Source organism: Chiloscyllium plagiosum, unplaced genomic scaffold (genome assembly GCF_037043375.1).
Source record: "Chiloscyllium plagiosum isolate Xiang-an unplaced genomic scaffold, Cpla_swu_hap1 HiC_scaffold_10, whole genome shotgun sequence".
Lineage (NCBI taxonomy): Eukaryota > Metazoa > Chordata > Chondrichthyes > Orectolobiformes > Hemiscylliidae > Chiloscyllium > Chiloscyllium plagiosum.
Window position 1 is genome coordinate 48,460,377 of NW_028270148.1, and position 27,828 is coordinate 48,488,204.

Genomic DNA, 27,828 nt, shown 5'->3' on the forward strand with positions numbered 1-27,828 from the left:
AACGTGCAATTATTAGCTTATTGTCAAGTTACTTGTCCTAAAAAATGTGTTTTTTTAAAGTTTTATATAGTATGTCATTTTTGGAGCCCCTTAAGAAAATTAACCTAGTATTAATTCAGATCATCCAACATCGTGGGCTGAAGGGCCTGTTCTGTGCTGTACTGTTCTATGTTCTGTGGTGCACCATTGATTTGGTAATGAACAATTATATTTCTCTTGTATTTATTAAACATTATTTTTGTTCTTTTCCAGGCGTGCGCTTAGATAGAGTACGTGGAGGACGGCAGAAGTATAAGCGCAGGATAGATGCAGAGAACAGCCCTTACTTGAACCCTCAGCTGGTTCAGCCAGCCAAAAAGCCATGTGAGGACAACAAATTAATTTATATTATATTGTACAGGATGTCCATTAACATATAAAGCTTCAGCACATTAATTTATAATCTAATGAAACAATGACATGTCTTATCTATTTCGGTATACTCACCCTGCACACACAACCAGTCAAAGAGTTTGCAAACAGATGGGAGTGATAATAGGCAAAGCTAATCCAGTCTCCATTTTATAAATCGCCAGAGTTTATTTTTCATCAGGGGTAGCTGGTGTACTTTGTGAAAAATGATGTACAGCCATGTGGAAATATTTTGAATTGTCCATATATTTTTTTGTATACTGTTCAATTAAAGAGACAAAGCTTTTCGCAGCAATGCACTGCAAATCTGTTTTATTTTGATTTGTAATTTAGTTAGTAAAAGATAGATTGGACATATCAGAGAGATTTTATTTTATTTTGTGATTTCCTAAAAGTCCTAAATAGCTTTAAAATTGTCATTTTGTTTGTACTTGTGGCCCCATGTCTGTGATTTAAAATGAGGACTATTAAACGATGTGGAACATTGACAGTATTAAACATATCTGTGGTATGTTTCCTCTGAGCTTCTAAGCTAACCATAGTGTTAAATTCAAAACACTAGAATGAAGATTACAAATCCTGCATAAGCTGGATATTGTCTTTATAAATCTTTAAGCTTTTATGATGAGCCTTTGCCATCAAGAAAGTGCATGTTAAATGTGCTTTCTCGCCTATGTCTTTATGTGACAGTTAACAAAGACCACAGAAAATAAATATGGTACAAAATATCATTAATGTTACATTTCAAAACTGATTGAATAACTAGATTATTTCTTTTAAGTTGATTGGATTTATATTTTTATTAGCAAGTACTTTAAAATCGTACATGTATGGGCCCATATTAATAATTCTTTTGACCATGAGAGTGATACTATAATTTTATTGCATGTCTTGTGTGATTTTTGAGCATAGTTGTGGATAGCCATGGAAAGGCAGTGGCTGTTTATATTTTCCAGTATATTTCTTCTATTAACTAATAAATAATTAAGTATAGCTGAAAGCAATTCATGGAATTTCAGATGTTACTTGGACTAGAGCTCACACTTTTACAAGGGTGGTATAATATACCATATTCATGAAATACTGCCTTCACATTTACATTTCTGTAAATTACATTATATTAATATTTTGCAATGAAGTCTTGTCCATCAGAATCAAAATTTTAATATATATATACTATCCAAATAACTGAAAATGCTTAGCATTTTTTTTTCCAAAAAGCCTTAAGTGTTTAAAATGATAAATTCTTTATAAAGTTTTAATTTTAATTTAAGGAACAAAACTTGGTTTATTTAGTTAATCTGAAAAATTCAAAAAAAGCAGATGTCTGTAGTACTTAAGGGTGTGCAACCTACTTGTCAGATTTCTTCATTGAAGTATATAAGAATGTAATATGGTGGATCTTAGGGTAAACAATACTAAATTTATGAAAATGGATGTTAATATATTCAACGAGCTGGTTAGCAGAGTTGGCTATATGGCTAGCATGAAGAATAATGCCAACAGCACAGATTAATTTCCTGTTCTAGCTAAGGAAAACATGAAGCCCATCTCCAAGGGTATTGAAGGAAGAGAGAGGAGAAATTTCCAGAGCATTGGCCATATTTGTTCATCTTTCCCTATAGTTGGAGAGGTTTTCAGAGGAATGGAGAATTGATGACGTTGTGCCCTTGTTCAAAAAGGCTGTGAGGATAAGCCCAGCAATTACAGTCTCAGCTAAACTTTCGTGCTGCTGAAACTTCTAGAAATATTAGAATTAATAGTCTCATGGGAAAAGCTGAGTTGTTTGTGAAAAGCCAGCATGGATTTCTAAATGGGAAATTGTGTTTGAATAGCATTAAGGAGCTTTTAAAAGAGATACCAGAAAGGTTAATGTTGATGCAGTATACATGAACTTTGAAAGGTATTTGACATAGCGCCACAAAGCAGACTTGTGAGAAAAGTTGTAATTTTTGGAATAATTGTGTACAGTGTTGGCCACCACACTCTAGGAAGCGTGTGAACACATTGGAGAGCAGGCAGAAGAGGCTTACAAAAATGGTTCCAGACAAGAGAAACTTTGGTTATGAGGAAAGATTGGAAAGGTTGGGACTGTTCTTCTTGTTGGAGAGAAGAATGCTCAAAGAGATCTGATAGAAGCTTTCAAAATCATAAAAGGATTGAGAATGAGAGGGCACAGATTCAAGTGATTTGTAAACATGACAACAGTGATGTGCAAGTAAATGTTTTCATGCAATGGATGGTTCAGGTCTGGAATGCACTGGCAGGAAACCTGGTGGAGGCAGAGTCATTTAGGATATTCAAGAGGGTATTGGATCATTATTTAAAAAGAAAAAAAATGTGCACAAGAATGGAGAAGAATCAGGAGAATGTTGAAATCATGAAGATCATAGGAGAGTGGTGCAGACAGGATGGGCTGACTAGCGTCCTTCTGTTCTGTAACAATTCTATCATTCCTTATCTTGCCCTGAGAGTGAAGGCAATGTGAAATCACTCTTGGCAAAACTTGCCAAGGAACAACAGCTCAGGGTGACTCATCAATGAGCCATGGGACCTGCCTTCAGACAGATCACTCACAAATGAATAGTGTTCACTTCTTGTTTTGTGAGATGTGACATCATCTTAAGTTGCCATAGATTTTATATAAAATTCAGAGGAACCAGCAGTGGATTTTTTTTAAAGTCTTGTTCTCAAATACTTTCTGACAATAAATAAATATTGAAGTCATATTGCCCAGTACATTTCCTATGCCACTGTAGTATTTTCAAAATTTGAATCACTTCCTATTGTAGACTAATCCAGGCAAACAATTAACTGTAATGTCTGTCTGTCAAGCCACTTGACTAAACACCTCATCTGGTCGTAAAGTACAAAGGTCTGTACACAGCTGACTATCGGAGATGTCTGTGGTCATATTTAACTTGATATTCGTGATTTATGAGACGTACGTTTAATTCCGCCCCCTCGTTAAAATTGCTAGGTAAGGTGTTTAAAGCTTATATTAAAAAAAGGTCAGCTTAAAAGGACATAAATTTCTTGATGCCTATTTAGCTTTACTAAATACTTAATTTCTCTTTTTTAGCAATCCTTTCTCCTCCTTAACACAGCCGAATCTTAATAAGAATGCGTTGTTCTGTGTGCCATTTATTCTGGCGAATCTTAGTACTTGCTTATCATTACTCATTATCGAAAAGCTGTTGTGTTAATTTTCTTCATTTATTTAATTAGCAACTTATCCAAAAAAGCAACATTTATAAAATACATGGTCAATTTTCAACTTGTGTTAGGAAGTGCAGTATGTCTTGTACCTTGGATGTAGTCTGAGAGGTTTTCTGGATCCTGATTGATTATTTGTGCATAACAAAGCCATTTTGATGAAAATTGGGTTGTATTGATTCTAATTAAGGCAACATTAAATAAGATTTACCAAGAGATACTGCTTGCAGCTACTCAATTCCCTGAGTGATGAGGCTGTCTAAACTGACGCAAACGTTTCTTGCTTTCTTTTGCCTGTGCCTTCTATTCTAGTCAACAAGATTGTCTCACACTTGCTTGTGGCTGAGCCAGAGAAAATCTATGCCATGCCTGATCCCACCATTCCAGAGAGTGACATCAAGGCCCTTACTACACTGTGTGACCTGGCTGATCGAGAACTGGTGGTCATCATTGGATGGGCAAAGCATATTCCAGGTACAGAAAGAAAACAAAAAGATTCTTTGTAAAGCATGTCACGAAACTAATTGCACTTCTGCGTTTGGTGCCAAACTTTCAACAGTCAAGGTATCACAGAAATGATGATGTTAGCTGCTTTATTTTTCTGGTGAAAACTCAACAATATTCACTATGTGATTACCTAATTCAACTCTATGAGCACAACAAGTCAACACGTTCATGATTTTAATGATGATATTCATTTATAGGATACTTTTTTTTATCTCTGTCGCCAAATACTTTAAGTTCTGTTTGAGCTGGAAACAACTGAACACATGGACAATGATTTGAAATGTGGGAAAACAGGGCAAAATGAAAAAAGTCTGATTCTCGACATTAAGAAAAAATATTCAAATTTTCCCCCAAGGTTTCAATGCAAGATCAGAATCTCAGTGATAAGCAGCAACTGTCATATTTCTATGCATTTGCATCTCATTAATACCCCAACTCAACCACTTTATAGATAGTCCCTCTTCTGAGAAACTAGCCGGTGACAATTCCCAACTTGAGTGGTTACCTGGTGGGTGCTTTTCTAGGCCTCCATTTTAATGTCCTTTCATCAGCATGTCCTTAAATTCTCTCTGGACAGTGTCCTTCTTCATCCCTTGTCCTCCAAAGTCAATATCAACAAGCAACCAATCTCACACCAGGATCATGGCTGAACTTGGAGTTCCACTTCAGCCTTTCAGGACTTCACATTTAGGTTCAATGACATCTATGACCTGCATGCTTTTGCCAGGTCACTTTGCCCACACAGACACAAACCAGCTCATGCATCTACACAGGGTGCACCTTAAAACATCATTGCTCGGTGCAAACTCACTCTCCATTTACATTGAGGCTGCCAATGTTTGGTATGGATTGCAGAACGTTTTAGCCAGAGGACAGGAAGAATTTGCGATTGTGGCGAATGCTGGGTGAGAGGCAATGTGTGGAGATGCTGCATGCACAGTGAGGTTGGAAGTCAATGAGTGCTAGTGAGGTTTGTCTGCAGCGATAGAGTTTGAGTGAATGTGAGGTAGCAGACAGAAGATGCCAGCACATACTCTTGCAGGATGCAGTACATCGTTAACTGTTGCCCTGCATTCTGTCTGACCCTGGAGACAATGCTGACCTAGTTTGCTATTTTTGGTGCCTGGGCTTCCACTGTCTTTAAAAGCAACTTTATTCCATTCCCCTACCTTCTCCTGATATCCCTGAGAATACCTTTCTTTCCAGTAACTGTTGCTTCTTTTTGAAAACCACATCTGAATCTGCCTTCAGAACACTCTCAGATGTTGCAATTTAGATTCTGACCACTCCTGGGTATATGTTTCCTCTTCACTGCTGCTTCTTGTACTACTCAAATTAACTAAGTGCCTTCTGGTTCTTGAACTTTATGAAAGAAGCAATATTTTCTCTCTATCTGCTCTATCCAGAGCACTAGTCAGTTTGAAGTTCTTTATTAAATCTACACATAATATTCTCTTCGTCAAGGACAACAACCCATCTCCAGCCCATCCATGTAACTGAAGTTTCTCATCCCTCGAACCAATTTTTTGTATGTTTTCTGGACACCCTCTAATGCCTTCACCTATTGTGTGGTGGCCAAACCCAGATATAGTATTATAGTATTAGTTAAGGATGAACCAATATTTTATGCATTCCCCCTTGGTTCTATGTTCTGCAGTCTTGTTTATAAAGCACAGGATCCCAGATGCTGTACAATTGCTTTCTCAACCTACCATGCCCCTTCCAATGACTTATGTAAATTCAGATCCTCAAGTTGGTGTGCTCCCTAAATCTCCTGAACTGTTGGAAAACAAGAGACATACGATCAAAGCTTTTTATTTTTCACTTTTCAAGACAGATGCAAGAGTGACAAATTTCAAAGGGATCAACGTTTATACGGCATGATAAATGGGTGTTGATTGGTTGTTAGGTTGAATCTAATTAGTTAAATTACTAGCACGGAGTGATTGTTCTCCTCCACATTTTTGTTAAATCTGAGAAAGGTGCAGTGCCTGGATATGTCCCTTTTCTGTGCAGAATGGCAGGCTTTTCACAACAGCAGAGTACTAAACCACAGTGTGTTTACAAAATCCAGAATATCATATTTGAAATTAGATGTGATCCTGGTTTTTGACAACACTTATGAAAGAACCCTAAATGATCTAATTAATATACGAACAACCAATATAAGCTTATTATTTACACTTGCTTGAAGCTACATACTTGCTCAGAGACTTGTCCTCTGAAATATAAAGGGACATGTCCAGGCATCATGCTTTTTTAAATTAAAAAAAGAACTGTGGGCTACATTGAATTCACATTATCCATGTGAACCCTCAACCACTCACAGTCAGCTCTGCAACTAGTGGTATAACGTGTTGCTGCTTTTGACAATTATACATTTGTCCGGATGAGCACAAGAGCATAAGCTTCAGTAGCATACCCCCTATTGTTTGGAACTACAAAGGAACCCTTCAGAATGATACCTTTTGTTTTCCATTTCTTCTCATTCCTCCCCAAAACATAGATCATTTCACATTTTTCTGCATTAAATTATTTTGAAGCTTATAACTACCTGCCATAAATTTCACCATACTTCCAAGTTTTAGGTCATCTACAAATTTTGAAATTACACCATAGCCACCCTTGTTTATGTGGTTAATACATACCAGGAAAAGCAGAGGTTCTATTAGTGACTCCTGTTAAACAGCACAAAAGGTTCTTAGATGTGGGGCTTCTTTATTGAACTTTTTTGCCTCTTTATTTTCCTTTGCTACTTTAAGGCAGTCTGTAAACCCTACCTTTTCGCCCAAGATATTTACATCAACCTTAAATTTCCTCATATGATGCAATGTCAAATTTTGCTTTATAACCTTCCTGTGACTTACCTTGTGACATTTTATCCTTTAAAAATGTACTAAAGGACATGTGCTGTACTAAAATATCTTTGCATTGTGATATAAGATATATCCATCAATAAAGCATCGTCACTAAAAATGGCCCTTTCCACGTAAAGTGACAAGGTTTTGTTTTAAGTATAGTTGAACATTTCAATTACACCATTGGTTCATAATGGAGAAAAATATGGCACTTTAATGAAAAGCCCTCCAATTGTCAGGGAAAGTGGTTATTCATATCAAATATCTTGCTTAGAGTTAAAGTGAAGGAAAGATGATGCAACTTAATTTCTCACGGCTGTGACTTTCTAGAACAAAACAAACTATCTGTAGTTCCAGCGTAATTGACAATTTATTCTCGATGTCAAAGAACAAGTTGATGTACTCACTTTAGAGCACTTTTGATATGGTGGCATGGTACAAAAATATAAAATATTCCACAAGGTTCAAAAGAAACAAGACCTTTAGTTGAAATAATCCAGGGTGAAATGTAGTGATGTGACCTTTGATCTCATCTTGGTTTTTGATTGGTAGTTACTACTGGTCATGTTTTTTATGTGAGCAATAAGGTCTCAAACCAGTAAGGCATTATCTGAAGATAATATAGTTAGTTATACTTGCATTTGGACACATGTCTAATATCATTCTGATTTGGAAATTTCACCAAAATGTAGAAACATTGACGAATCAAGCGTTTCGGCTGTATATGCAACAAACTCTCAACTTGTCAACAAAGCTAACAAATAAAATTGCCATTTTGGTTAAGTTTGAGGTTAAGTTTCTTGCTATTGCACTGCTGTGCTCTTTAATAGCTTGTTACTGTGGCATCTTAAAGAAGCAGGGAATTGGAAATTAAATTAACCCTTGCTGTGCCTTGACTGAAAACTCTCTGAGTCTCTGGTAATGTTAACTTTCAGTTTAATGAGCATATCCTTTACCCTAAAACTAAATGAAGTTAGAAATTTGACGTGTCAGCAATTGAGACTTTTCTAGATGACACGTGCCTTTTGTCATATGCTGGCTAAACATAAAGAAGAAAACCACTGTTGAAGATTAGCCTGAGAAACGACATAGTTTCATTCCTGAATGTTTCCAAGGCAAAGAGATGAATGTCCATGCCGCATTGCCTCTGATGAAATATTATTTAACAGCAATTGTGAATTAAGAAATTGGGTTATGATAAAATCAGCTCTTCTGATGTGAAGAAAGAGTACTAAAGAAATTGCTTTGATTAATTCTCTATCACAAAGCGCTTAACTCAGCTGTGTCCACAACAGTGGCAAATATTTAAAGAAAAATAAAATGGCTTTATCTGTAAATAGAATTAGGCTACTCATGCTAATAAAGCAACTGAACAGAAAATGGGACGTTATGAAATTTGAACAGTCCTTATCTGACAATGAGCACAATGAAATTAGACAGCACTTGACTTCAGTCATTTCAAGTTAGAGTGAAATGAGTGGGTACAAGAGACAGAGGCAGTTCCCTGATAGCCCTTTACTATGACAGGGCCCCCACCATTAGCAGCCTTTTATATTCGTTGAAATTGCTCATGCTTCCTATATCTGCCTGCCTTCTTTATTCTCTCTTTCAATTTTGTACGTGCTTGGATAAGCACATGCTTACACAATATGATTGAGCTGTAAAATGGAATCCTGTCGACTTTAATCTCTTTTATGTAGATACTGTGGTAGTTCCACACTCTGCTTCATCTGCTCTATTGTGAGATTCACAGAATGGACCAAAGACTAATGTAGGCTGACTATTGAAGCTAGGTTTCACACATATGATAAAAAGATTATCAGTGCGGCAGTGCGATATATCGTTATACTTTGTGTTGAATTAGAATATTCATGTGTTACTATATTAACAAAATACTGGAAGTACTTAACCTGACATTGCTATGACAGCACTCCACACTTCATCCCCATATAAGAGATATAAGAAGAGATAGTATCTCACTTCCCTTGATGTAAACTGCATTCAACAGCCATGACACACCATAAGTGCCTAACATTCTCTTACCAGTATTTTCTAAGTCTTTAGTACTCAAAAATTCTGTGTTCTCAAAATTATTACACACTAATATCTTTAATATCTTAAATACTTCACATAAGTATTTAGCTCAATTCAATGTATTAATGACGAATTAAGGAGAAAAAACAAACTTAAGAAATGAAATTCAACATCTTTGCACCAGTATTATGGAGAATGGATTAAGATTGAGGAAAGGATTTTCTTATTAGGATTCCCTACAGTGTGGAAACAGGCCCTTCGGCCCAACAAGTCCACACCAACCCTCTGAAGAGTAACCCACCCAGACCCATTTCCCTCTGACTAATGCACCTAACACTACGGGCAATTTAGCACGGCCAATTCATCTGGCCTGCACATCTTTTGGACTGTGGGAGGAAACGAGCACACTGAGAAAACCCGCGCAGACACGGGGAGAACGTGCAAACTCTACACAGACAGTCGCCCAAGGCTGGAATCAAACTGAGGTCCTTGCCGCTGTGAGGCAGCAGTGCTAACCACAGAGTCACCGTGCCACCAGATGTCAGGTTGTTAGTTCTGATGAGTAGACAGATGACTGTAAAATTGGAAGCTCACATCTTTTAGTATCAGATACTACCGTAAAAGGAATTGGCAAATCTGGCTGCTTAATCACAAGTTTTGTGCACTTCTGATTGGCACAAATTGGGTAAAGCTTGTGCTGCACGTGCTCCGTTCAGTTTTGCTGTGAGCATGAGTGACTTATAGACATAGTGACAGAGTGATAATAACATTGGGCTAGTAATTCAGAATACCCTGGAGACACTGGTTCAAATCTTACCAAGACTGTTTGTGGAATTTGAATATAGGTAATAGATCTGGAATGTAATACTAGCTCCAGTCAATGTTACCATTGTTGATTATTATAAAACTCATTAGGTTTACTGATGTGCTTGAGGATAGGAAATCTTCCATCCTTATCCAGTCTGGCCACATGTGATTCCATGTCCACAATAAAATGGGTTGATTTTTACCTGCCCTCTGAAATGGTCAGCCAGGGATTGCAGGGTGAGCACAAAAAACACTTGATATTTCATGAAAATTGAAAATATTGCTCAGTCTAACCAACAGACACCAATTGGTTGATTGGAAGGCATTCAAAATGAGTTTAATCAATTTTCTGTTGTGCCAAGAGGAGTAAATGTGCTCCTCCTAATTATAAAATTACCCTAGGTCATATTTTTGTTAGAGAGGGGCTGGATTTGGTCACACCCTAGCCAGTGTGTTGTATTGGTTCACTAGATTTGGCGCCTCCAGTTTGCCAGTTTACTGGAGATGGGGTTTCTTTATTTGTGCATGTTATACCCAAATATGTATCCTTGGTTCATTGTCTGTCTGGTGATGCTTCATCCAAGTTTTTTTTTGAGCAGTATTCCTAGCAATTATTTACTATTGCCTTCTAATCTCAGGGACAAGGCAGGAAGGCTGATCCCAAGTTCATCCCGGCTGAAATAGGAATCAAACCTGCATTTTGGCCCAAATTCTAAGCTGAACTGTTGCCCTCTACCCATCTGAGTCAAAAACCTCAAACTGCCCCACCACGCCCTCGTAACTGCCACATCCTGTCCAGGAAATCGAAGACCTAGTTTCAATTGGGTGCCGGACTGATTTCTTCATGTAAGCATTGAGGTTGTGCTGCTGTTTTCCGTAGGATTCCCACTGATATCCATTTCTGGCCTCTCAGAATTATGATAAACTTAAATATCTTATTATGTAGTATCCTTTGTCACTGTTTAAGATTGTTGTTTAAAATGTGATTACAGATCCCATCAAAAGAACAGCTTTGAAACATTATTGAAACCAACCACATGAAGCAGCTCATTTATCATCAGTGCATGAAGTAGTTTACCAGGGTGCTCCAATAATCATATAATTTTAATTGTATGTTTTAATTTGGTTCATTTGTACTGCAAAGTGCAATTATTCTTCCCAGCCTGTTTCCCCTAATGATAACCACACTCAATGCTAAAACAAGCCTTTTCAAATACTTAACAAATGCAAAAGGATATTATCAGATAACTCGAGAGCTTTTATTTGAAAAGCTGCACTGATGGTAATATATCTACCTTCAGACAAAAGATGGTCACTGTTACAGAATTGAAAAATATACACTGCTCATTCCAAATCATTCTGTAAGACTAGAAGGTGAGTATTCAGCCCATCATTCCTTTGCAAGGTAACTACTTATTCTCCTTCCTCATTCACCTGCAGTTTTCTTCCCTGCATGAGTAGAAACTAAAGTGACTGAGTTGTTAGAAGGTTTTTTAGTTGGTTCTAGGTCACAGACTGACAAGGATCTGACCAACAGTAAATGAAGGTAAGTACAGAAGTAACATTATTAATCTTAGCTGTACCATGAGATGTAAAGTTTATGGCCTGAATTTTGTAGTTATCTGACCACAAGGATCTAGCAATCTCTGTCACATAGATTTCATCTTTCCCGATATTAATTTGAATTGGCTGGTGACTGAAGGGAATCTCAAGATATCATATTGAACAATTCCTTCAGACAGCAAAGCATGAGGTAAAATGCACTGATTATTCTTCAAATTTTATGAATTGTACAAGAGTAAAATTAGAGTGGCCCATACACATTGCAGACTGTAACATTATTAACAGACTTTTTAAAAAGCCTTTTATTTACAAGGCTTTTTTTAAAATCATGGAATAATTTAACATTTCACAAATATAAATTTAGTTTTCCAAGGCCAGAGAGATTCTTCAGATGTGCCACCATATGTTATGGCATTAAAAAAATGTTACACCTCATGTACAAGGTGTGACATTTTCAGAGGCTTTTAACAGTGTTGTTGCACATTAAGAAGGGAAGTTCTTGTCAATTCAGTATTTGCCAATTTATTTGCATCTGCAGCGATTTCAACAGTGAAACCTATGGCAAAGTGTAGAATCAATGACAGCAGAAAAATCTCCAGGGTTTCTGCATTTATCTGTACATGTACAGACTCAGAAAGCTTCTTGTAAGCTTCACAGAAGCAATGATGGTGGAAGCTGACAGTTTTGCTGCCATTTTAAAATTCAGGCATACATTTTAAATGCAAACTTCTTGAGTCCAAACTTTTCCTGCATGATGTTTCAAGACATCAAAGATCATTATATTCCTTTAATTCTTCTTTCCCTTTCCACCTCAAGTCTCTGTGTTTGGTCATGCCTTGTATCAGCTAGGGCTTTTGCCCAAAACGTCGATTCTCCTGCTCCTCTGGTGCTGCCAGACCTGCTGTGCTTTTCCAGGGGTCACAGGAAAAGGGTTCTTGGTAAGGTCGGAGGCAAGAGCAGGAATGACTTTTAGAAGCCACCTATCCCAATTAGTCCTACATTGCGGAAAATGGAGCCCCAACCCGCAGGCCAGACTGCAGATCAACCCTCTCACATGCCTGGAATTCAGGTAATCTCACCTGTCTTGAACTGAGGCTCTTAACTGGCTGGTAATTGACAACTTAAGGAGTTTAATTGGTGACAAGTGGAGAAGTTCAGTAATGGACCTTATCACCCAGAACTTAATTATTGATGTGGCATGAAGGAAGCGAGCATCTTTCCAGAGCCAACCGGCTCAAGTAATTGGTCTTTTTTACCATCCTCCTTGCCACCTACAAGGAAGGAGTTCTTACACTCTATAACCTACTTTGGTCAAATTTTGGATGGTTAATACTACTCAGGAAGAATGCAAATTCTGTCTATACTAAAAAGTAAAAGAACAAAATAGTTTTGCTAATATAAATTTAGAGTTTAACTGGACTGGAGATTGATATCCCAGTTACATGGAACCATATCCTATGCTGTTGGATTTTGTATTGTTGTTTGAGTACAGGTTCATGGTTTCTCTTTGTTCACACCACCAATGCGCAGTGATGACAAACTTTCACAGATATATTCTTAAAGTCATGCTCCGACAGATTGCCAGTGAAACATAAAGAGCTCACTAGTTGACCCTTTATCATGCCAATGCATCAACTGCAGGATAACTATAACCAGTACTGAGTATCAGTAATACAAACTTCATTGCAGTGTTCAGGATTAGTATAATGAAAAGGAAGGGAAGACCAAAGCATCAGATTCAAGGTATAGTAGGACACCGTCATGTCTTTGCAGTTATCTCTTATGGATGTGATCAATGCAGTAAAGCCCATTTTCAATAGCCCAATTCCTTCGACTCCGCCGTATCTGCTCCCAGGAGGACCAGTTCCAAAAACGCACAACCCAGATGGCCTCCTTCTTCAAGGACCACAATTTCCCCCCCGATGTAGTCGACGATGCCCTCCACCGCATCTCTTCCACTTCCCGCTCCTCCGCCCTTGAGTTCCGCCCCTCCAACCGCCACCAGGACAGAACCCCACTGGTCCTCACCTACCACCCCACCAATCTCCATGTACAGCGCATCATCCGCCGTCATTTCTGCCACCTCCAAACGGACCCCACCACCAAGGATATATTTCCCTCCCCTCCCCTATCAGCATTCCGTAAAGACCACTCCCTCCGTGACTCCCTCGTCAGATCCACACTGCCCACCAACCCAACCTCAATCCCGGCACCTTCCCCTGCAACCGCAGGAGGTGCAAGACTTGCGCCCACACCTCCCCCCTTATTTCCCTCCAAGGCCCCAAAGGAAACTTCCATATCCGCCACAGATTCACCTGCACCTCCACACACATCATCTATTGCATCCTCTGCACCCGATGTGGCCTCCTCTATATTGGGGAGACAGGCCGGCTACTTGCGGAGCGTTTCAGAGAACACCTCTAGGACACCCGGACCAACCAACCCAACCACCCTGTGGCTCAATATTTCAACTCCCCCTCCCACTCCACCAAGGATATGCAGGTCTTTTGACTCCTCCATCGCCAGACCACAACAAAACGACGGTTGGAGGAAGAGCGCCTCATCTTCCGCCTAGGAACCCTCCAACCACAAGGGATGAACTCGGATTTCACCAGTTTCCTCATTTCCCCTCCCCCCACCTTGTCTCAGTCAAATGCATCGAATTCAGCACCACCTTCCTAACCTGCAATCTTCTTCCTGACCTCTCCGCCCCCACCCCAGTCTGACCTATCACCCTCACCTTGACCTCTTTCCACCTATCACATTTCCGACGCCCCTCCCCCAAGTCCCTCCTCCCTACCTTTTATCTTAGCCTGCTGGACAAACTTTCCTCATTCCTGAAGAAGGGCTTATGCCCGAAACGTCGATTCTCCTGTTCCCTGGATGCTGCCTGACCTGCTGCGCTTTTCCAGCAACACATTTTCAGCCCCCATTTTCAATAGCTAATGCTGAATTTTCTAAAATGCAATTAGAGGAGTCAAGAGCAGACTTCAAATCAGAGCTCTGTCTGATTCCAAAATCCTTAATTTCTAGATCTAAGGGGCAACTTTTTCAAGCAGAGGGTGGTACGTGTATGGAATGAGCTGCCAGACGATGTGGTGGAGGCTGGTACAATTGCAACATTTAAGAGCCATTTGGATGGGTACATGAATAGGAATGGTTTGGAGGGATATGGGCAGGGTACTGGCAGGTGGGACTAGATTGAGTTGGGATATCTGGTCGGCATGGACAGGTTGGACCGAAGGGTCTGTTTCCATGCTGTACATCTCTATGACCCTATGACACTCATTGTCCTCCATGTAAACATGTCTCAACTTGTCCTCAGGCAAGCATTCTAGAGGAAGGAGTATTTTTTAAAAATCAATCTTAGTTACGTAATACATGTTTGGTGCATCAATGCATTGTGTTTTTACTCTATATCTGTTTACTGCAATTTCTGAGAGGTCATTTCATTCTGCTTTGTCTTTCTCATTGCTTCTTACAGAGTATCAGTTAACTCCAGAGTTCAGAACACTCACTATTTTTGTGTAGATAGGAGTAAGTTAAATTTTCAAATCATCTCTCATACTTGTATACACATATGGATGTAATCAGTAAAGAGAATGATACAGGTTTGTGAGTGCACTACAGTTGTAAAAGTGTTAATTAAGTTTACTTAAATATAGTTGTGCTTTAAAAAAAATTAGGAGAGAAGTTAGAAAGTTCTTTATGGCTTTCATTCCATACATTTTTGTTTAAAGAAATGCTCGCAGTACTTTCAAAAGGAAGATAAAAGAGTTTGGATTTTTGACAGCTCTAAATTCCATTAAACAAGAAAGGAATATTGCTCACATCCTTAACCTGAACAAACAAGCTGCCACACATTTTTTTTATATGTTTCCTCTTCACATGAAAGCATTGTTTTTCAGTCGTTTTTCTAGCATGTCAAAGTCAATTTAATACATTTCACTATGCTGAATAAATCAGAATCGAAATCCTTGCTAAAAGTGAAAATTTGATTTGCTAAAAGGAGCTTAGGGCAACTATTAATCAATACATCCAGAGTGTCAGTGCTGAGACCCTGATAGACAGTGATTCATTTGGATATTGGTTGAAGCAGATGGAGGCTTGCCGGAGAGGGTTGTGGCTGCTGGGGTGTTCCTGGTAAAGTCACATTCAATTCCTCAGAGAGCTTGTCATCACCTGAGCTGAAACAAACCTTTCTAAATCAGCTGCTCATCAATTTAAGCAGCCGAATCTCCTTAGCAAGTGTTCTAGATATTGCTACTCTGTTTATTATACAGAGCTCTTCCTTGCTACATTCACTCAAAATGCACTTTTTCTAACTGCCTGTTTCACTCACCATTTCCTCTCTACTTTAGTTATTTGGCCTTTTGAGTATTGAAGGAGGGGCAGTGCAGCCTGATTCTCAAATGCCCCGTTGATTATGGAAGCAATTTTGTAATTGTTGATTAAAACTAAAAACAAACAATGTATTAAGTAACATGGCTAATGAAAAGCTGCCAACATCACAAGACTACATAAATTGGCTATTTCCATAAATGCATAAGGAAAACTCTTTTAGAACAAATGGTGCCACTGCCTAGAAATTTAAACAAATAAACAAGCATGTCTTTTGTTGAAAATGAAAAGTAGTTATAAAGCCTGTTTGAGCTAAGTATCAAAATCTGAGTGCGCAATAATTATCTCTCCTGCCTCTTTGCTCCAAAAACATTCCACTGTTATCCTATGCCCTGTGACTGCTTTTGCCTGCAGAATTCTTCATTGATTTATTTCTTTTAACCCCCACAGACTTCTAAAAATTCCCCTGCACAAATTGATCTGGCTATCCAATTCAAAAAAAAATTTAAATTGTTAAAGGATTTCGCAGCAGCTGTCACCAGTTATAGCTTTTTTTCCCCCAGCAGTTCCATTGTTCTTTAAATCTGTGAAACCTCGATGTGTGATCTCAGAAGTGGCCAAGCTGTGAAATCAACCAAACAAATCAAGCTGCTAATAATTGTGCATCGAGGAAGCAAATAAACACTTTTAAAAATAATAGTTTCAAAAATAATAATAGCTTGAGTAGCACCATTTAGTTTGTGACTGCTTTTAAAATCCCAAATGCAGTCATCTCAAACCCAAGTGTGAAAATATGCATACTCCTCTTGGATTTGTAGACAAAACTGTTTCAGAGCCGAAAAAAGAGATTAATAAAACAATGAGATGCCACCACATTGGTGCTCCATTATATTGTGACAGTCTGCTTTGTCACAGAGCATAGTATGGGGGATTGTTTCTTAATTTCTCCCAAGCAGAGAGTTCCTGTTTTCAGCTGTACCATTGGGAAGATTATGTGTCAAATGAGAAGTTTCTTTTCATAATAAATACATAGGGAAAATCAGAGTTCATATTCCAGGGTTGTGAAGAAATCACAATGAGGTTCAAGTTGAGTCCAGCAGTACAAGTGCATGTGTGACCTGATCAATCCAGCTAACTAACTAAGTATTATATTCTTTAATGCACTACTTTTCATGGCTAAGGTGGATCTGCACCTGCTTAACCTACATGAGAAAGGATTAACTACCAATTCAGAACAGTGTTAAAATGAGTCAGCACATTTCTGGCAAGGCACATTGACCTGGCCAGAGAGTCTAGCAAATGAGGATAGTAAGGTGTTAAAGGCAAGCTTGCTTTGTTATAAGTGGGAGTCAGCAGTTTTAAACCAACTGCTCTAATTCTCTTTTAACAACCAAGATCATTTCCTCATAGACCCACTGTGGCAAATGCAAATTTAAATTGGACTTTTAACTCATTTGTTCTGTTTAGAAGTCCAGTTTTAACTGCAAATTTTGATTATTTTGCTTGCATTTTCCCAGCTATTTACGTATTGAAATCTAGGTTTGGCATTTATACATTTAATGGATTATGCAAAATTAACATACATTAGAAATAATATTGGGATTTTACACATTCTGAGTACAGATGTTAACTTTTCATATTTAATATTGTGTCATTGACCATTTACCATTTGTATAGCAAATAAGTGGTTCCAGGTGAATGTGTTATCATGATATGATATGCATTCAGATCTAAAAATAGTTAAAATTAATGGCTGTTATTGGTACCGAATATTAGCTTTGTAATATTCGTTTGGGTCACTGAGGACGAAAGTTATGCTTCACAGCCTCAATAGGTGTTGAGCATGTAACCTTGGCTGACATTTCAATGCAACGCTTTTGTGGAATTTGCCACTTTTCAGATGTGGCAGTAAATCCCATATGCCTTCTCAGGTGAGTGCTATTGATTTATTTGAAGAAGAGCTGCGGTATTTTCCTAGAGTTCTACACAAGATCTCTCTCTCTTTCAACCATCGCCAACAAAACAAATTGGTCACTTACTTCGTTGACGTTTGTGGAGTTTTTCTGCGTACATGTTGTCTCCCTCATCTATCTACTGAAAAGCAGAGACCATACAATGAATTTTCTGAGCCTCAAGGATGGTGGGCTTGGAGACAAGAAACTGGGAAAGTAGAGGGGAAGCGTACTTAGACAAATCTCTGGTACGTTCCTGTCAGCGGAGAGTGGGCTGAAATTATGATGGGGTGCTCAATTTGCAGCAAATGAACATGTTTAAGGCCCCAACTAGTGGCGATTATGCTACCTCATTGCATTTTCTTGGCAGCAGAGGTCCCATACCGTCACCACTATTGTGTCCAAAGGCTGAGTACAGTTAAGGTAGACTTTCTGTGATGGCCATCAGAGTTAAAGGGACCTTGGCCCCTTAATAGGGCTGCCAGCATGAAAGGTCATACCTTTAGCCCAAATAATCCACCAGGGGAAGTCTTCCCTTCATTCTGAGGGACCAAATGCTGGCAGCAGCTGCAGACCTAGAGCCCCCTATTGAAGCTCACTGAAAATTCCACACCCACAAGTTGGCATTGAAAGATCCTGAAAGCCAGGAGGGTGCTACATGAATGCAAGATTGATCAATTTTTCATTCCATTATCAGGATATATCTGCAAGATAAAGATGGTGGTCTTGGAACTACTCATATGCTGCAAACACTTTTACAATCATCTTTTTTCCCCATTTTGTATCCCTGGTATTTAACCCCACTTAAAGCATATCTTAATGTTTACTTTAACAATGATATCTCTGCAGGAACGTGGATTATCTCAATTGGAAGCTTGAAAGTTGTTTATGCGTAATGTGAATATGATAGCAAATAGGAGTCAATAACACGCCAGGTAATTAAACATCAGTGCCTCATTCACCCAGCAATAGTTTACCAACACCACTGAAAAAAAAATTACTTTGTTGGAGAGTTTCTTTTTGTTTTCAAAGATTTCAAGTTTTTTTTCTCTTCAACGTTATGCATTCCTGCTGCTATCTCAGGATTCCTTAGTTGCACACAGCTGATTGTATGTCATACCTTTCTCCATAAATGAGTAGATTTTAAGAAAGAACAGATATGATCGGAAATACAGACACACATTTGCATTTAAATGCTGTCTTTCACAACCTCCGGTTTCTGAACCTAACAGCTAATTAATTCCCTTATAATAATACTGAAGATTGTTATGCAAGGAAGTAAGACAGCCAATACGCATACAACAAGGCCCACTAACAGAAATGAGGTAACAAACGTCGATTTTCCTGCTCCTCGGATGCTGCCTGACCTGCTGTGCTTTTCCATAACTACATTCCTGACTCTAATCTCCAGCATTTGCAGTCCTCACTTTCACCTCGCAATGAGATAACAACCAAGTCATCTGTTTTCTTGATGTTGGTTGAGTGAAGCTGCGTGGGCAGACAGGGCCTTAGTTTAATATTGCATCCAACCTTACTCCATTAGTCCTGCACTATTTCGAGCCAACAAGTTTCTGCACCCAAGATATATGAACAAAGTGAAAAGAAGGATCCTGAAAAAGTTTGCTACATTTATAGGGATATTGTTGGCATACCCATGCTATTCCACGTCAAAAAAAATAAAGATACCTCTAGAAATAACACTGTCAATATCTAATGGAAAAGTAAATCTTAGTAATACAAGACCCCAAGAATATGAATTATGGGCAGGAATAGACCTTGTCTAATTTTATAAGGGTAGTGTATAAACTGCAAATAAACTAATATTACGACATGAAAATCTGTATTGCCTTGCCTACCAGTTTATTTTAATTAGATAAAATAGGGAGCCCATTGAACTTATCTTCAGTACTGCAAAAATTTTTAATTTCTATTTAGACAGTTTTTTAAAAAAATGTCTAATGTTAAGACATGCAATTATTTTTTATCTTTTAAAAGCAAATAGGGATATGAACTCGAGCAGATGGAGCTAATGATATACTGTCTTTTTCACACCATTCAATGTTGCTTTTCGACAAGACTCTTATTTATAAAAACACAGATCTGAAATTAGAGCAGCCTTGCTACTGATGATGGCCTTTATAAACGGTAACAAACACAGCTGGCTTGACACTATTTTGCCAAGATAGTTAGAATGTGGCGGGTGAAAAAAATAATTTTCATTAGAGACGCATTTTGTCTGCGTAGCAGCAAGAAATGCTTTTCTGAGGCTGCTTAGTCAGGGATATCAGCCTGTTGGCAGGGAATGATTGCCAGACGAAAAACAAGGTATTATTGCACATTTTTCCCTCTTATTAGTTTGATTACATTTGCAAATCAAATCAATCCATCAGTGGTGATCAGCTGTGTTCAGAATTCAAGGAATGGTAATCTTCTTCTAATAAGATGCAAATGTGTCACATCGGTAAGTAACCAATAAATCATTGGTGTGTCATTGGCAATCATTAAATATCAGAATGAACAGTCAATTTTTAGTATTTTCAATTTGCGATATGCCTCTGGAATATAAAGATAGATGGACGTAATTACACAAACCAAACACTATTTCAGTTCATTCCAGACAGCAAATTTACTGTAAGGAATAACTTGGCTGTCATCACAGTACATTATTCCTCACAGTTCATGCAAAGTTCACAGACAAGCATGAAATGGCCATTTCTTTCCCCAATAACTGTTCAAATGGACCATCCTTTCCATCAGAGAATAAGCAGGCAGGGGTGGCAGGCCTTGGAAATGGAATTGGATACGAGCTGTCTGAGTCCACTAAAGTATTATAACCTCTGCACATCAGCAGATGGGAGCAATGTATCAGGCTAAGCAGGGATTCAAGAGTGAGGGCGAAGAGGAGCTGGCATTTGTGACAAAAACCCATAGGCTTCTGTATGAGACAAGATTAGATTTGCCAGGCAATACAGTTTTATCTTGCCAAAGGACATTCCACCGATGTTTTCTGCCTCTGTTGACACTAGTAAAATGCAGTTGATTTTTAATAGTTCCTGTTTAGTTCCTGAAATGGACTCCATACTTTTGCCATCAACTTTTACAAATGTATTTTTTAATGAGAATTTGATTATGGCATGACCAGCTCAGAAGAATACCATTGGTAAACCATAAAAGTGCTGCAATGACCAATTACTCCAGTTAGCAGAAACAAAAATGAAATAAACCCATCTGGGATAAAAGATAGAGATATCCATATTTTATAATCTGCAATCATTTGACCAGCCATACTGGATTTCATTATGAATGGGCTTTTAGAAAGGGCTGTTACTTAATTGCCTATTCCTGCTTACACAACATTTCCAATGTTTAAGCTACACATATTTGATAAATATTAGATGCTTCACTTGTTTGCTCTCTTTCCTGGTGTACTGTTTTTTTTTGTGTGAAGGTGGTGAGATGTGTTAATGAAATAATCACATATTCGTGGCTATTCTAAACCATCGCTGCAAAACTAATTGGGTGAGGAATAATAGCGAACTTATTTCTAAGGGACATCATGTAAATGATTACTTTTTTCATGGTTGTAAACCTATATAGACATAGTTTCAAGTCCTTTTTATGTTAGGCACATGATTCTACAAATGTACAGTAAAGAACCTTTAACAAGTACACATGCTCATAATTACTGGTGAGACTTCTGTTAACTCACAAAGCCCAAAGTTTTACTGCAGGTACATGTAGAAATGGTTTACCCGGGTACATTTGCTGCTGGCTTAGGTAAACGAAGAAAAAAAAAACCCAGTAGGAATAGTGTAGTTTGTACTGAGTTGTCCCATTCCTTCATAGCAGTGTTAGATTTTGTGAAAGAGGCTTCCCATCTCTCAACACATTTGTTACTGTCACACACTTCGGTCTGTGGAATCTTTTAAAAAATTGCTGAATTAGCTGAAAGTAGCTACAGACTTCAAGAACAATTCTACTGGGGACTGCTCAGGGAAGAAGAAAGAGTAAAACACGACATACGACTGAGCAGCTAACAGATAGCTGGAGAGGGATGCCCTAATGCACAGCTGCTGCCTCCCATAGACAGCTCATCCTCTCCTTTTGTCAATCCAAGGCATTGTGGTTGCATTTGTGCAGGGATTTATAGTTTATCTTTATCTATTGCTTCATCTGTAGGTAGCTATTATAGATGCCTGGGCTGGTTATTGTTTGGGGGTGATAGATCTGTCTGTACTTCATCAAAGAAACTGGAGTAGCTAAAAGCCATTGGGTGAAGCTTATGATGAAATACGAGCCATCAGCCTCAGTAATGGCTGTAAAATTTCATAATTACATGTCCTTTATTACATTGCATAATGATCCTGAAGCAGTATGAAACAATTAATTAAGATTTTGAACCATGGCTTTTTTGAAATTAAAAGGTACTCGGTCTGTGAAATGGGGAAGTGGCTTTCCTTTAAAGCATGAAGGAGACGGGTGTTCAGGGAATCTGATATATTGAGCCTAGATTTGTAAGATGCACTGAACTAAGGAAAATTCCTCTCAAGCAATCATAAATGAAGTATTTTGTACAAAATGTAGTGTCATAGTACCCCAGATTAGACTTGTCACATCTGCCATTTTGCACTGCTATTTGCCTCATTCAGTGTTTTTGGTGTAGCTGATAAGAAATTGAGTGACTTGTAAATCATGGGCATTTTTTAAAAAAACTCCTTGTTTAGTGCTTCTTTCTAAAACATTATCAGTATCAAAAGTGGAATACTGACAAGATGCATCAAAATGTTTGATTTTCCTTGCTCTCAAGTAGGGCATATTATAAACAAAGAACCCTATGATTCACAACAATGAACTTTGCTTAAAAAAAGTTATGTGCTTTCATATTCTATAATATTACAAATGGCAGACTTTTAATATTATTTTAATAAACAACTACAAAACATTGGAATGTGCAATTCACTTTTTAATGAACAAAAAGCATTGCAGGTTGAGCGGAGTTGTATTTGAGGCCCAGTTTTTCGAAGTAATAATCAGCAAGATAAGAGGCAATTGAAAGTGAACAAATTAAAGATTGTCACTGAGTTGGTTATGGTATAGGCTGGATTAAGTATTGTTAAGAATTGCATTTTCTCTGTATGTTTATATTCACTGTTTTATTCCTAAAGTAATGCTGTAAGGCCTAAAGCTAGCAGTGACACGAGGGAAGTCAGTTGATCTGATTGGATAATGCAGATTAGGATGATGAATAAAATGGTCAGTATTTGGTAGCATTATTTCTTCTCTGGTTAATTAGAAAATGTTAATTTACATACCCATTTGTGGAGGGTAAACACTAAAATTTGATGCAGTTGCAGGTCATATTGGATGATCTATCAGATGCTCATATTTTATAAAACAATATAGAAAGAGGCCATTCAGCCCAAATTACTTGTGCCAGCTCTTTTAAAGAGTGATTCAATTACTATCATACTTCTGCTGTTTAATTATGACTTAGCATTTTCCCTTCTCAGGTAAATTTGCAAGAATTGAGATATTTTAAATAAAAATTATGTCAAAACGCCTATGGGTATTGCAGGCATCTAGCAGACACTACCTGGGCATTAGATTATTACAAAAGAAGCACACAAATAAATTGCAGTGATGTCTGTTGCTTACCTTTTGACAAAGCTATAATGTAAAGATTGTTTCTACTATCTGAAGTTTAATTTCTTATATTTAATTTTTATACTTGTAGGAGTACATAATGATAAATTCTACAATTAAGGGGTTACACCAACAAAATAGAAATCTTGTTGAGAGAGGATTACGCTTTGATGAGTTAGTGTGCTTAACCAATACAAACTAACTAATAACTAAAATAGGAGGGTGAGGAATATTCATTAATGTCTTGCTGTTATTGCGTTGTGTGTAACTTCATAGAAATGATGAGGAAGGAGTCAGCATCTCCGAAACAGCTTGCACCAGGGGCTGAAGGAAAAATCACGCAGTTTGGAGGTAACGAGCTAGAACATTTCACTAGTGCAGAGTTATCTGATTCCATTAAAGTCATTACTGGCAGAATGCACAGGTGCCCCCTGCCCCCACCTCCCCACCCGCTTTCGCCACCGCCGGCTATTGCTTGCATATTTCTGTGTGGCTGGCTGCCGGTTTGGACTAATGGTGTATTTCTTACAAAAATCCGGGTGTTGTTGGCTCTGATCACTTGTCATTCCTTAATGGAAACAAAATAGTCCTCCCAGTAAGAAGCCCAATGTCATTTCACTACCCCATGCTGTCCTAGCAATAGTCAAATGACAGAGTGATTCTCAGTAGGAGTAATTAAAATGTAAATATTGATATTTTATTATTTGAAATTACTTTCCAGTACAGCATTTAATGTTGCTCCATCTGTGCAGCTCTGTTTAGTGGTCACTTAAGTGCAGCTCTGGGACATGAAGCAGCAGTTCAATCCTGTCATGTCAAAATGCTTGTTCCTGCTTAATTTTGATATCTAATTAAGTGGAAAAGTACAGTCCATACTGTAATCCAGGCATCTTAAACAGCTGCTTGGGTATATTTAGAATTAATCTGGGCTATGAATTGTCTTAATGTATGCAATTAAGAGTCTGCGCATTCCTAATTAGGTGTATTAGAATCATGCAGCTTACCATCCTGGTATAGACTTTGGGATGTCTGCCTTGAGAGCAAATGATAACGCTACTAAATGGATTGTGATAAACACGGCAGTGTTAATGCATTTTTTTTCATCCAGCGTTGTTGCCGCATAGAGTTTCATCCCTTGTTTCAATGAGATGAAAGCAGCCTCTGATAAAAGCTGAAACCACTTCAGTCTGCTCAATGGCTCCAGACTATATATCAGGATGTCTCTGTTACACAAACTCAGGGGATTAGGCGTTAAAATTGTCTATTTTTCACCATATTCACTGGCTTTTAGGAAACAGAATTATTCAATATTTATTGAACATTGGAAAAATATTTGAATGTTGGCAGAAATAAAACTGCTTTGGAGTTCACCTTATATGCTTTATTGCTAAAAGCTCAGTGTAGCTTGGATTAAGGGTTCAAACAGATGTTTCCAAATCTGTTTGCATGTATTATTATTATTGCAGATAAACTCCTATTCATATATAGTGCAGTCCATTGTGTGACCAATTTCCACTTTTGCTTTATTACAAATGTTAGGGAACTTTTAATTCTCTCTTTTATTTGTTGTATTATTGAACATTATATATGATAGATTTTTCCAAATGTAGTTAGCTCAAAATGATTGAACAAAAATGCTAATAAAACCCATACAGCCTGGTTAGCTGAATTGATGCTATGCAGTTATATATTTTGGTTTACCTTATTTCTCTTACTCTACCTTCTACTCACCTATTCTGGTGTGTTTTGTAAAGGTCTGATGTAGTATGTTCAGTAATGTCACATATTCCAATATAGTAAATTTGGGGGGGCGGGGGGAGGGTCCGGGGACAGGGAAAGTTACAACAAAAAAAAGCCATTATGCAGCAAAGTACTTCAACATTATAGTTCTGGGATTTCTTTGGATATCAAGCTCTCTTGAAGTGAAAACTAATTTACTTCAAAATAGCATCATCAAGTTTTAGAATATTGCGTCACTGGCTTACTTCATACTGATATCGTGTTAGTGCTTGAAGATATTTTTATATGAAAAAAATCAAATTACCAGGAACTACCAGTGCAATGCAGGAGTCCATCAAAATTGGTGCCCTGAGATTCAGAATAGAAATGTTTATTCTTCCATCATACATGGATCATTCTGAGGCAAACATATAGCAAAACTGACTTCCAGAATATTATTAACTTTATTAGTGTATGTTAGACTGACACATGTTTTGTGAAAAGGTATTTGGGGAGAGTAAAGAACTCCCTAATTATCCTGGCAAGCTTGCCATTTGCAAGAAATGCATTGCTGGGTTTCACAGCGATCGGTTAAAAAATTAAATTTGCAAACCGTACTTTTTATGAAGATGGTATTCATTTATAAGAGTAGAAAGTGCATGTGATGGATTATGAGGAGAACCCACATCCTGCAATATATACCATTTAATATTGCACTCCACTTTGCTAAGTTATCAGGGTCACAGAAAGAAAAAGTTATTTTATTGGTGGGGAATTTATGTTTGGACTGGAGTGTGTTATAATAGATATTACTGAGAACTCCAAGTGAAGTATAAGAGCATCAACATCATTTACATCCCCAAACTCTTCTCCTTCTCAAGGTAAATTTAAATTAGAGTGCATTGAATGAGTAATCTGGGTCATTAGCATTATTTTTTCAGTGCAACAAATGCCTTTACAGTTTCAATGATGTTTGTGTAACACTTGCCCAGGTGTTGCAAACATTAACTTATACCTAGTGAAAATTCACAAAGGTATATGGAGCAGCTTGATCACGATACCAATAAGTAGGTTATGCAGATTTGATAACAAAAGAAGCCATCCCAGTATATATTTTCCAGCCAATGCCATCTTTTAATCAGAAAGACCTGAGCATGCATACAACAGCTAGAAGGAGATTCCCCCACCCGTCCCCCCCAACATTATTTAAAGTGATCATCTACTACTTATTAGTTACTGAATTATTTCTTCCCACTGTTGCAAGGATTCCATTTTTTTTAATCTGTGCAGTTCTCTTAAATTGCAGAAATCAGTAGGGAGTCATGTGCAAGATGCTAAAGGATTTTTGCTGACATGTTTTTTTAACATGGGCATACATATGCTAACTGACATTCCCTCACAATACTGTATAATGAGGAGAATGAGCAGACGGAACACAGAGCAAGCTAAACTTTCTGAAGAAGGAGGAGGTGGAAAACACTAAATTGCAGAACACCAGGTTTTTCCAGGAGCTGTTCTCCCAACTGAACCATAGCAAGCAACAATATGAGTCTTCTGCATTTCATTAAGGATGTACTCAAATAGGCCACTTGCTGGACCCATGTCTCAATCTCAGAACAGGCAGGAATCACATTTTCAGAGGCTGAGAGGATGACCCTATCTATTAACCTCCTTGTGTCTTCTACACTGGAGTTGGAGATATTTCCAACATTTAGCAGTTTGCAATCCACTGTTACTTTATTGAGACCTAACCACATTTCACATTTCATTCCCTCTTCCTAGAGATGAGGATGCAATGTTGCTGCAGTAGCAGGCTTCCCAATAGTTCAGATTTCTGTTGTCTACACGCACGTTACATTATGTGGGAACTGAAAGTCAACTCTGTCCTTTACTCGGATTAGAAGGGGACACCACTCCTTCAGAGTCCAGCTTTCATGTGACCAGTCACAGCATTCTTGAAGGTCAATGCGTGAACCTTGGCAACTGTAACAATTCTTTCGTTCAGTGCCAGTCCACTGAATCAACTGCCATTGAGTCACTACAGCAAACCAAACATTGGTTGCTGGATGACCAGGTCTAATTATGAATGGCACAGTTGAGGTTGCAGCTTCACAATGACCACACACATATGCAGCATATGTTCAGTGAAAGCCATTCTGTGACTTAAATGTGATAGAGCAGACCATTCATATGTTGAAAGTAACATTTGGACTACTAGACCAATCTGGAGGAATCCTATAGTATTGAATTAGCTTCATTGTTACAATGAAAAGTTTACAAGTCAACACGTATGATGCCATCTTAGGTACAAATGTACCTAGGTACAAAGCAGAAAAATAAGGAAAACAAAGTTAGAAAGTTAAACATTACAGTTCTTATTACTAAAAAGTGAAGAACAAAGAAACACAGTTAACAGTTCAACAACAGTACTTGGTCAACTGGTGATATGCTGCATCCCATCAAGATGCTTCTTGTCACCAATCGCACAGTGAGTATCTGAGAAGCAGAATGAGCAAGAGGAGAAATAAGAGGAAGAGAAGGTGGAGCAAGAGTGTAGGCATCCTAAGCTCCCCTCTTCCCAGATTGTCTGGGAAGAACTTGTCCAAGGGTGGGATCACTAACCACACCTTGATTCCCCAGTCACCAACCCTCCTTTGGTTTGTGTTCCTTCTGTCACTGATTTTCACAAAATCTGTTTGGCCACAATGCAATGAGGTATACCACAAAATAAACATTCCAAAGTAAATTTCTAAATAAAATCATGTTTTATTACATCC

The 27,828-nt window shown here is 38.0% G+C and overlaps 1 protein-coding gene across 11 annotated transcripts in view; it reads left to right on the forward strand.

The window, feature by feature from the left end:
* The window catches only part of esrrga (estrogen-related receptor gamma a), a 238,567-nt gene that overhangs the window by 196,479 nt on the left and 14,260 nt on the right, over nucleotides 1-27,828 (forward strand). For all 11 annotated transcript variants that reach the window (XM_043695802.2, XM_087991325.1, XM_087991324.1 and 8 more), the window contains 2 exons: nucleotides 253-363; nucleotides 3,940-4,101. In XM_043695802.2, the coding sequence (XP_043551737.1) occupies nucleotides 253-363; nucleotides 3,940-4,101 (273 nt within the window). The remainder of the gene's footprint in view (nucleotides 1-252; nucleotides 364-3,939; nucleotides 4,102-27,828) is intronic.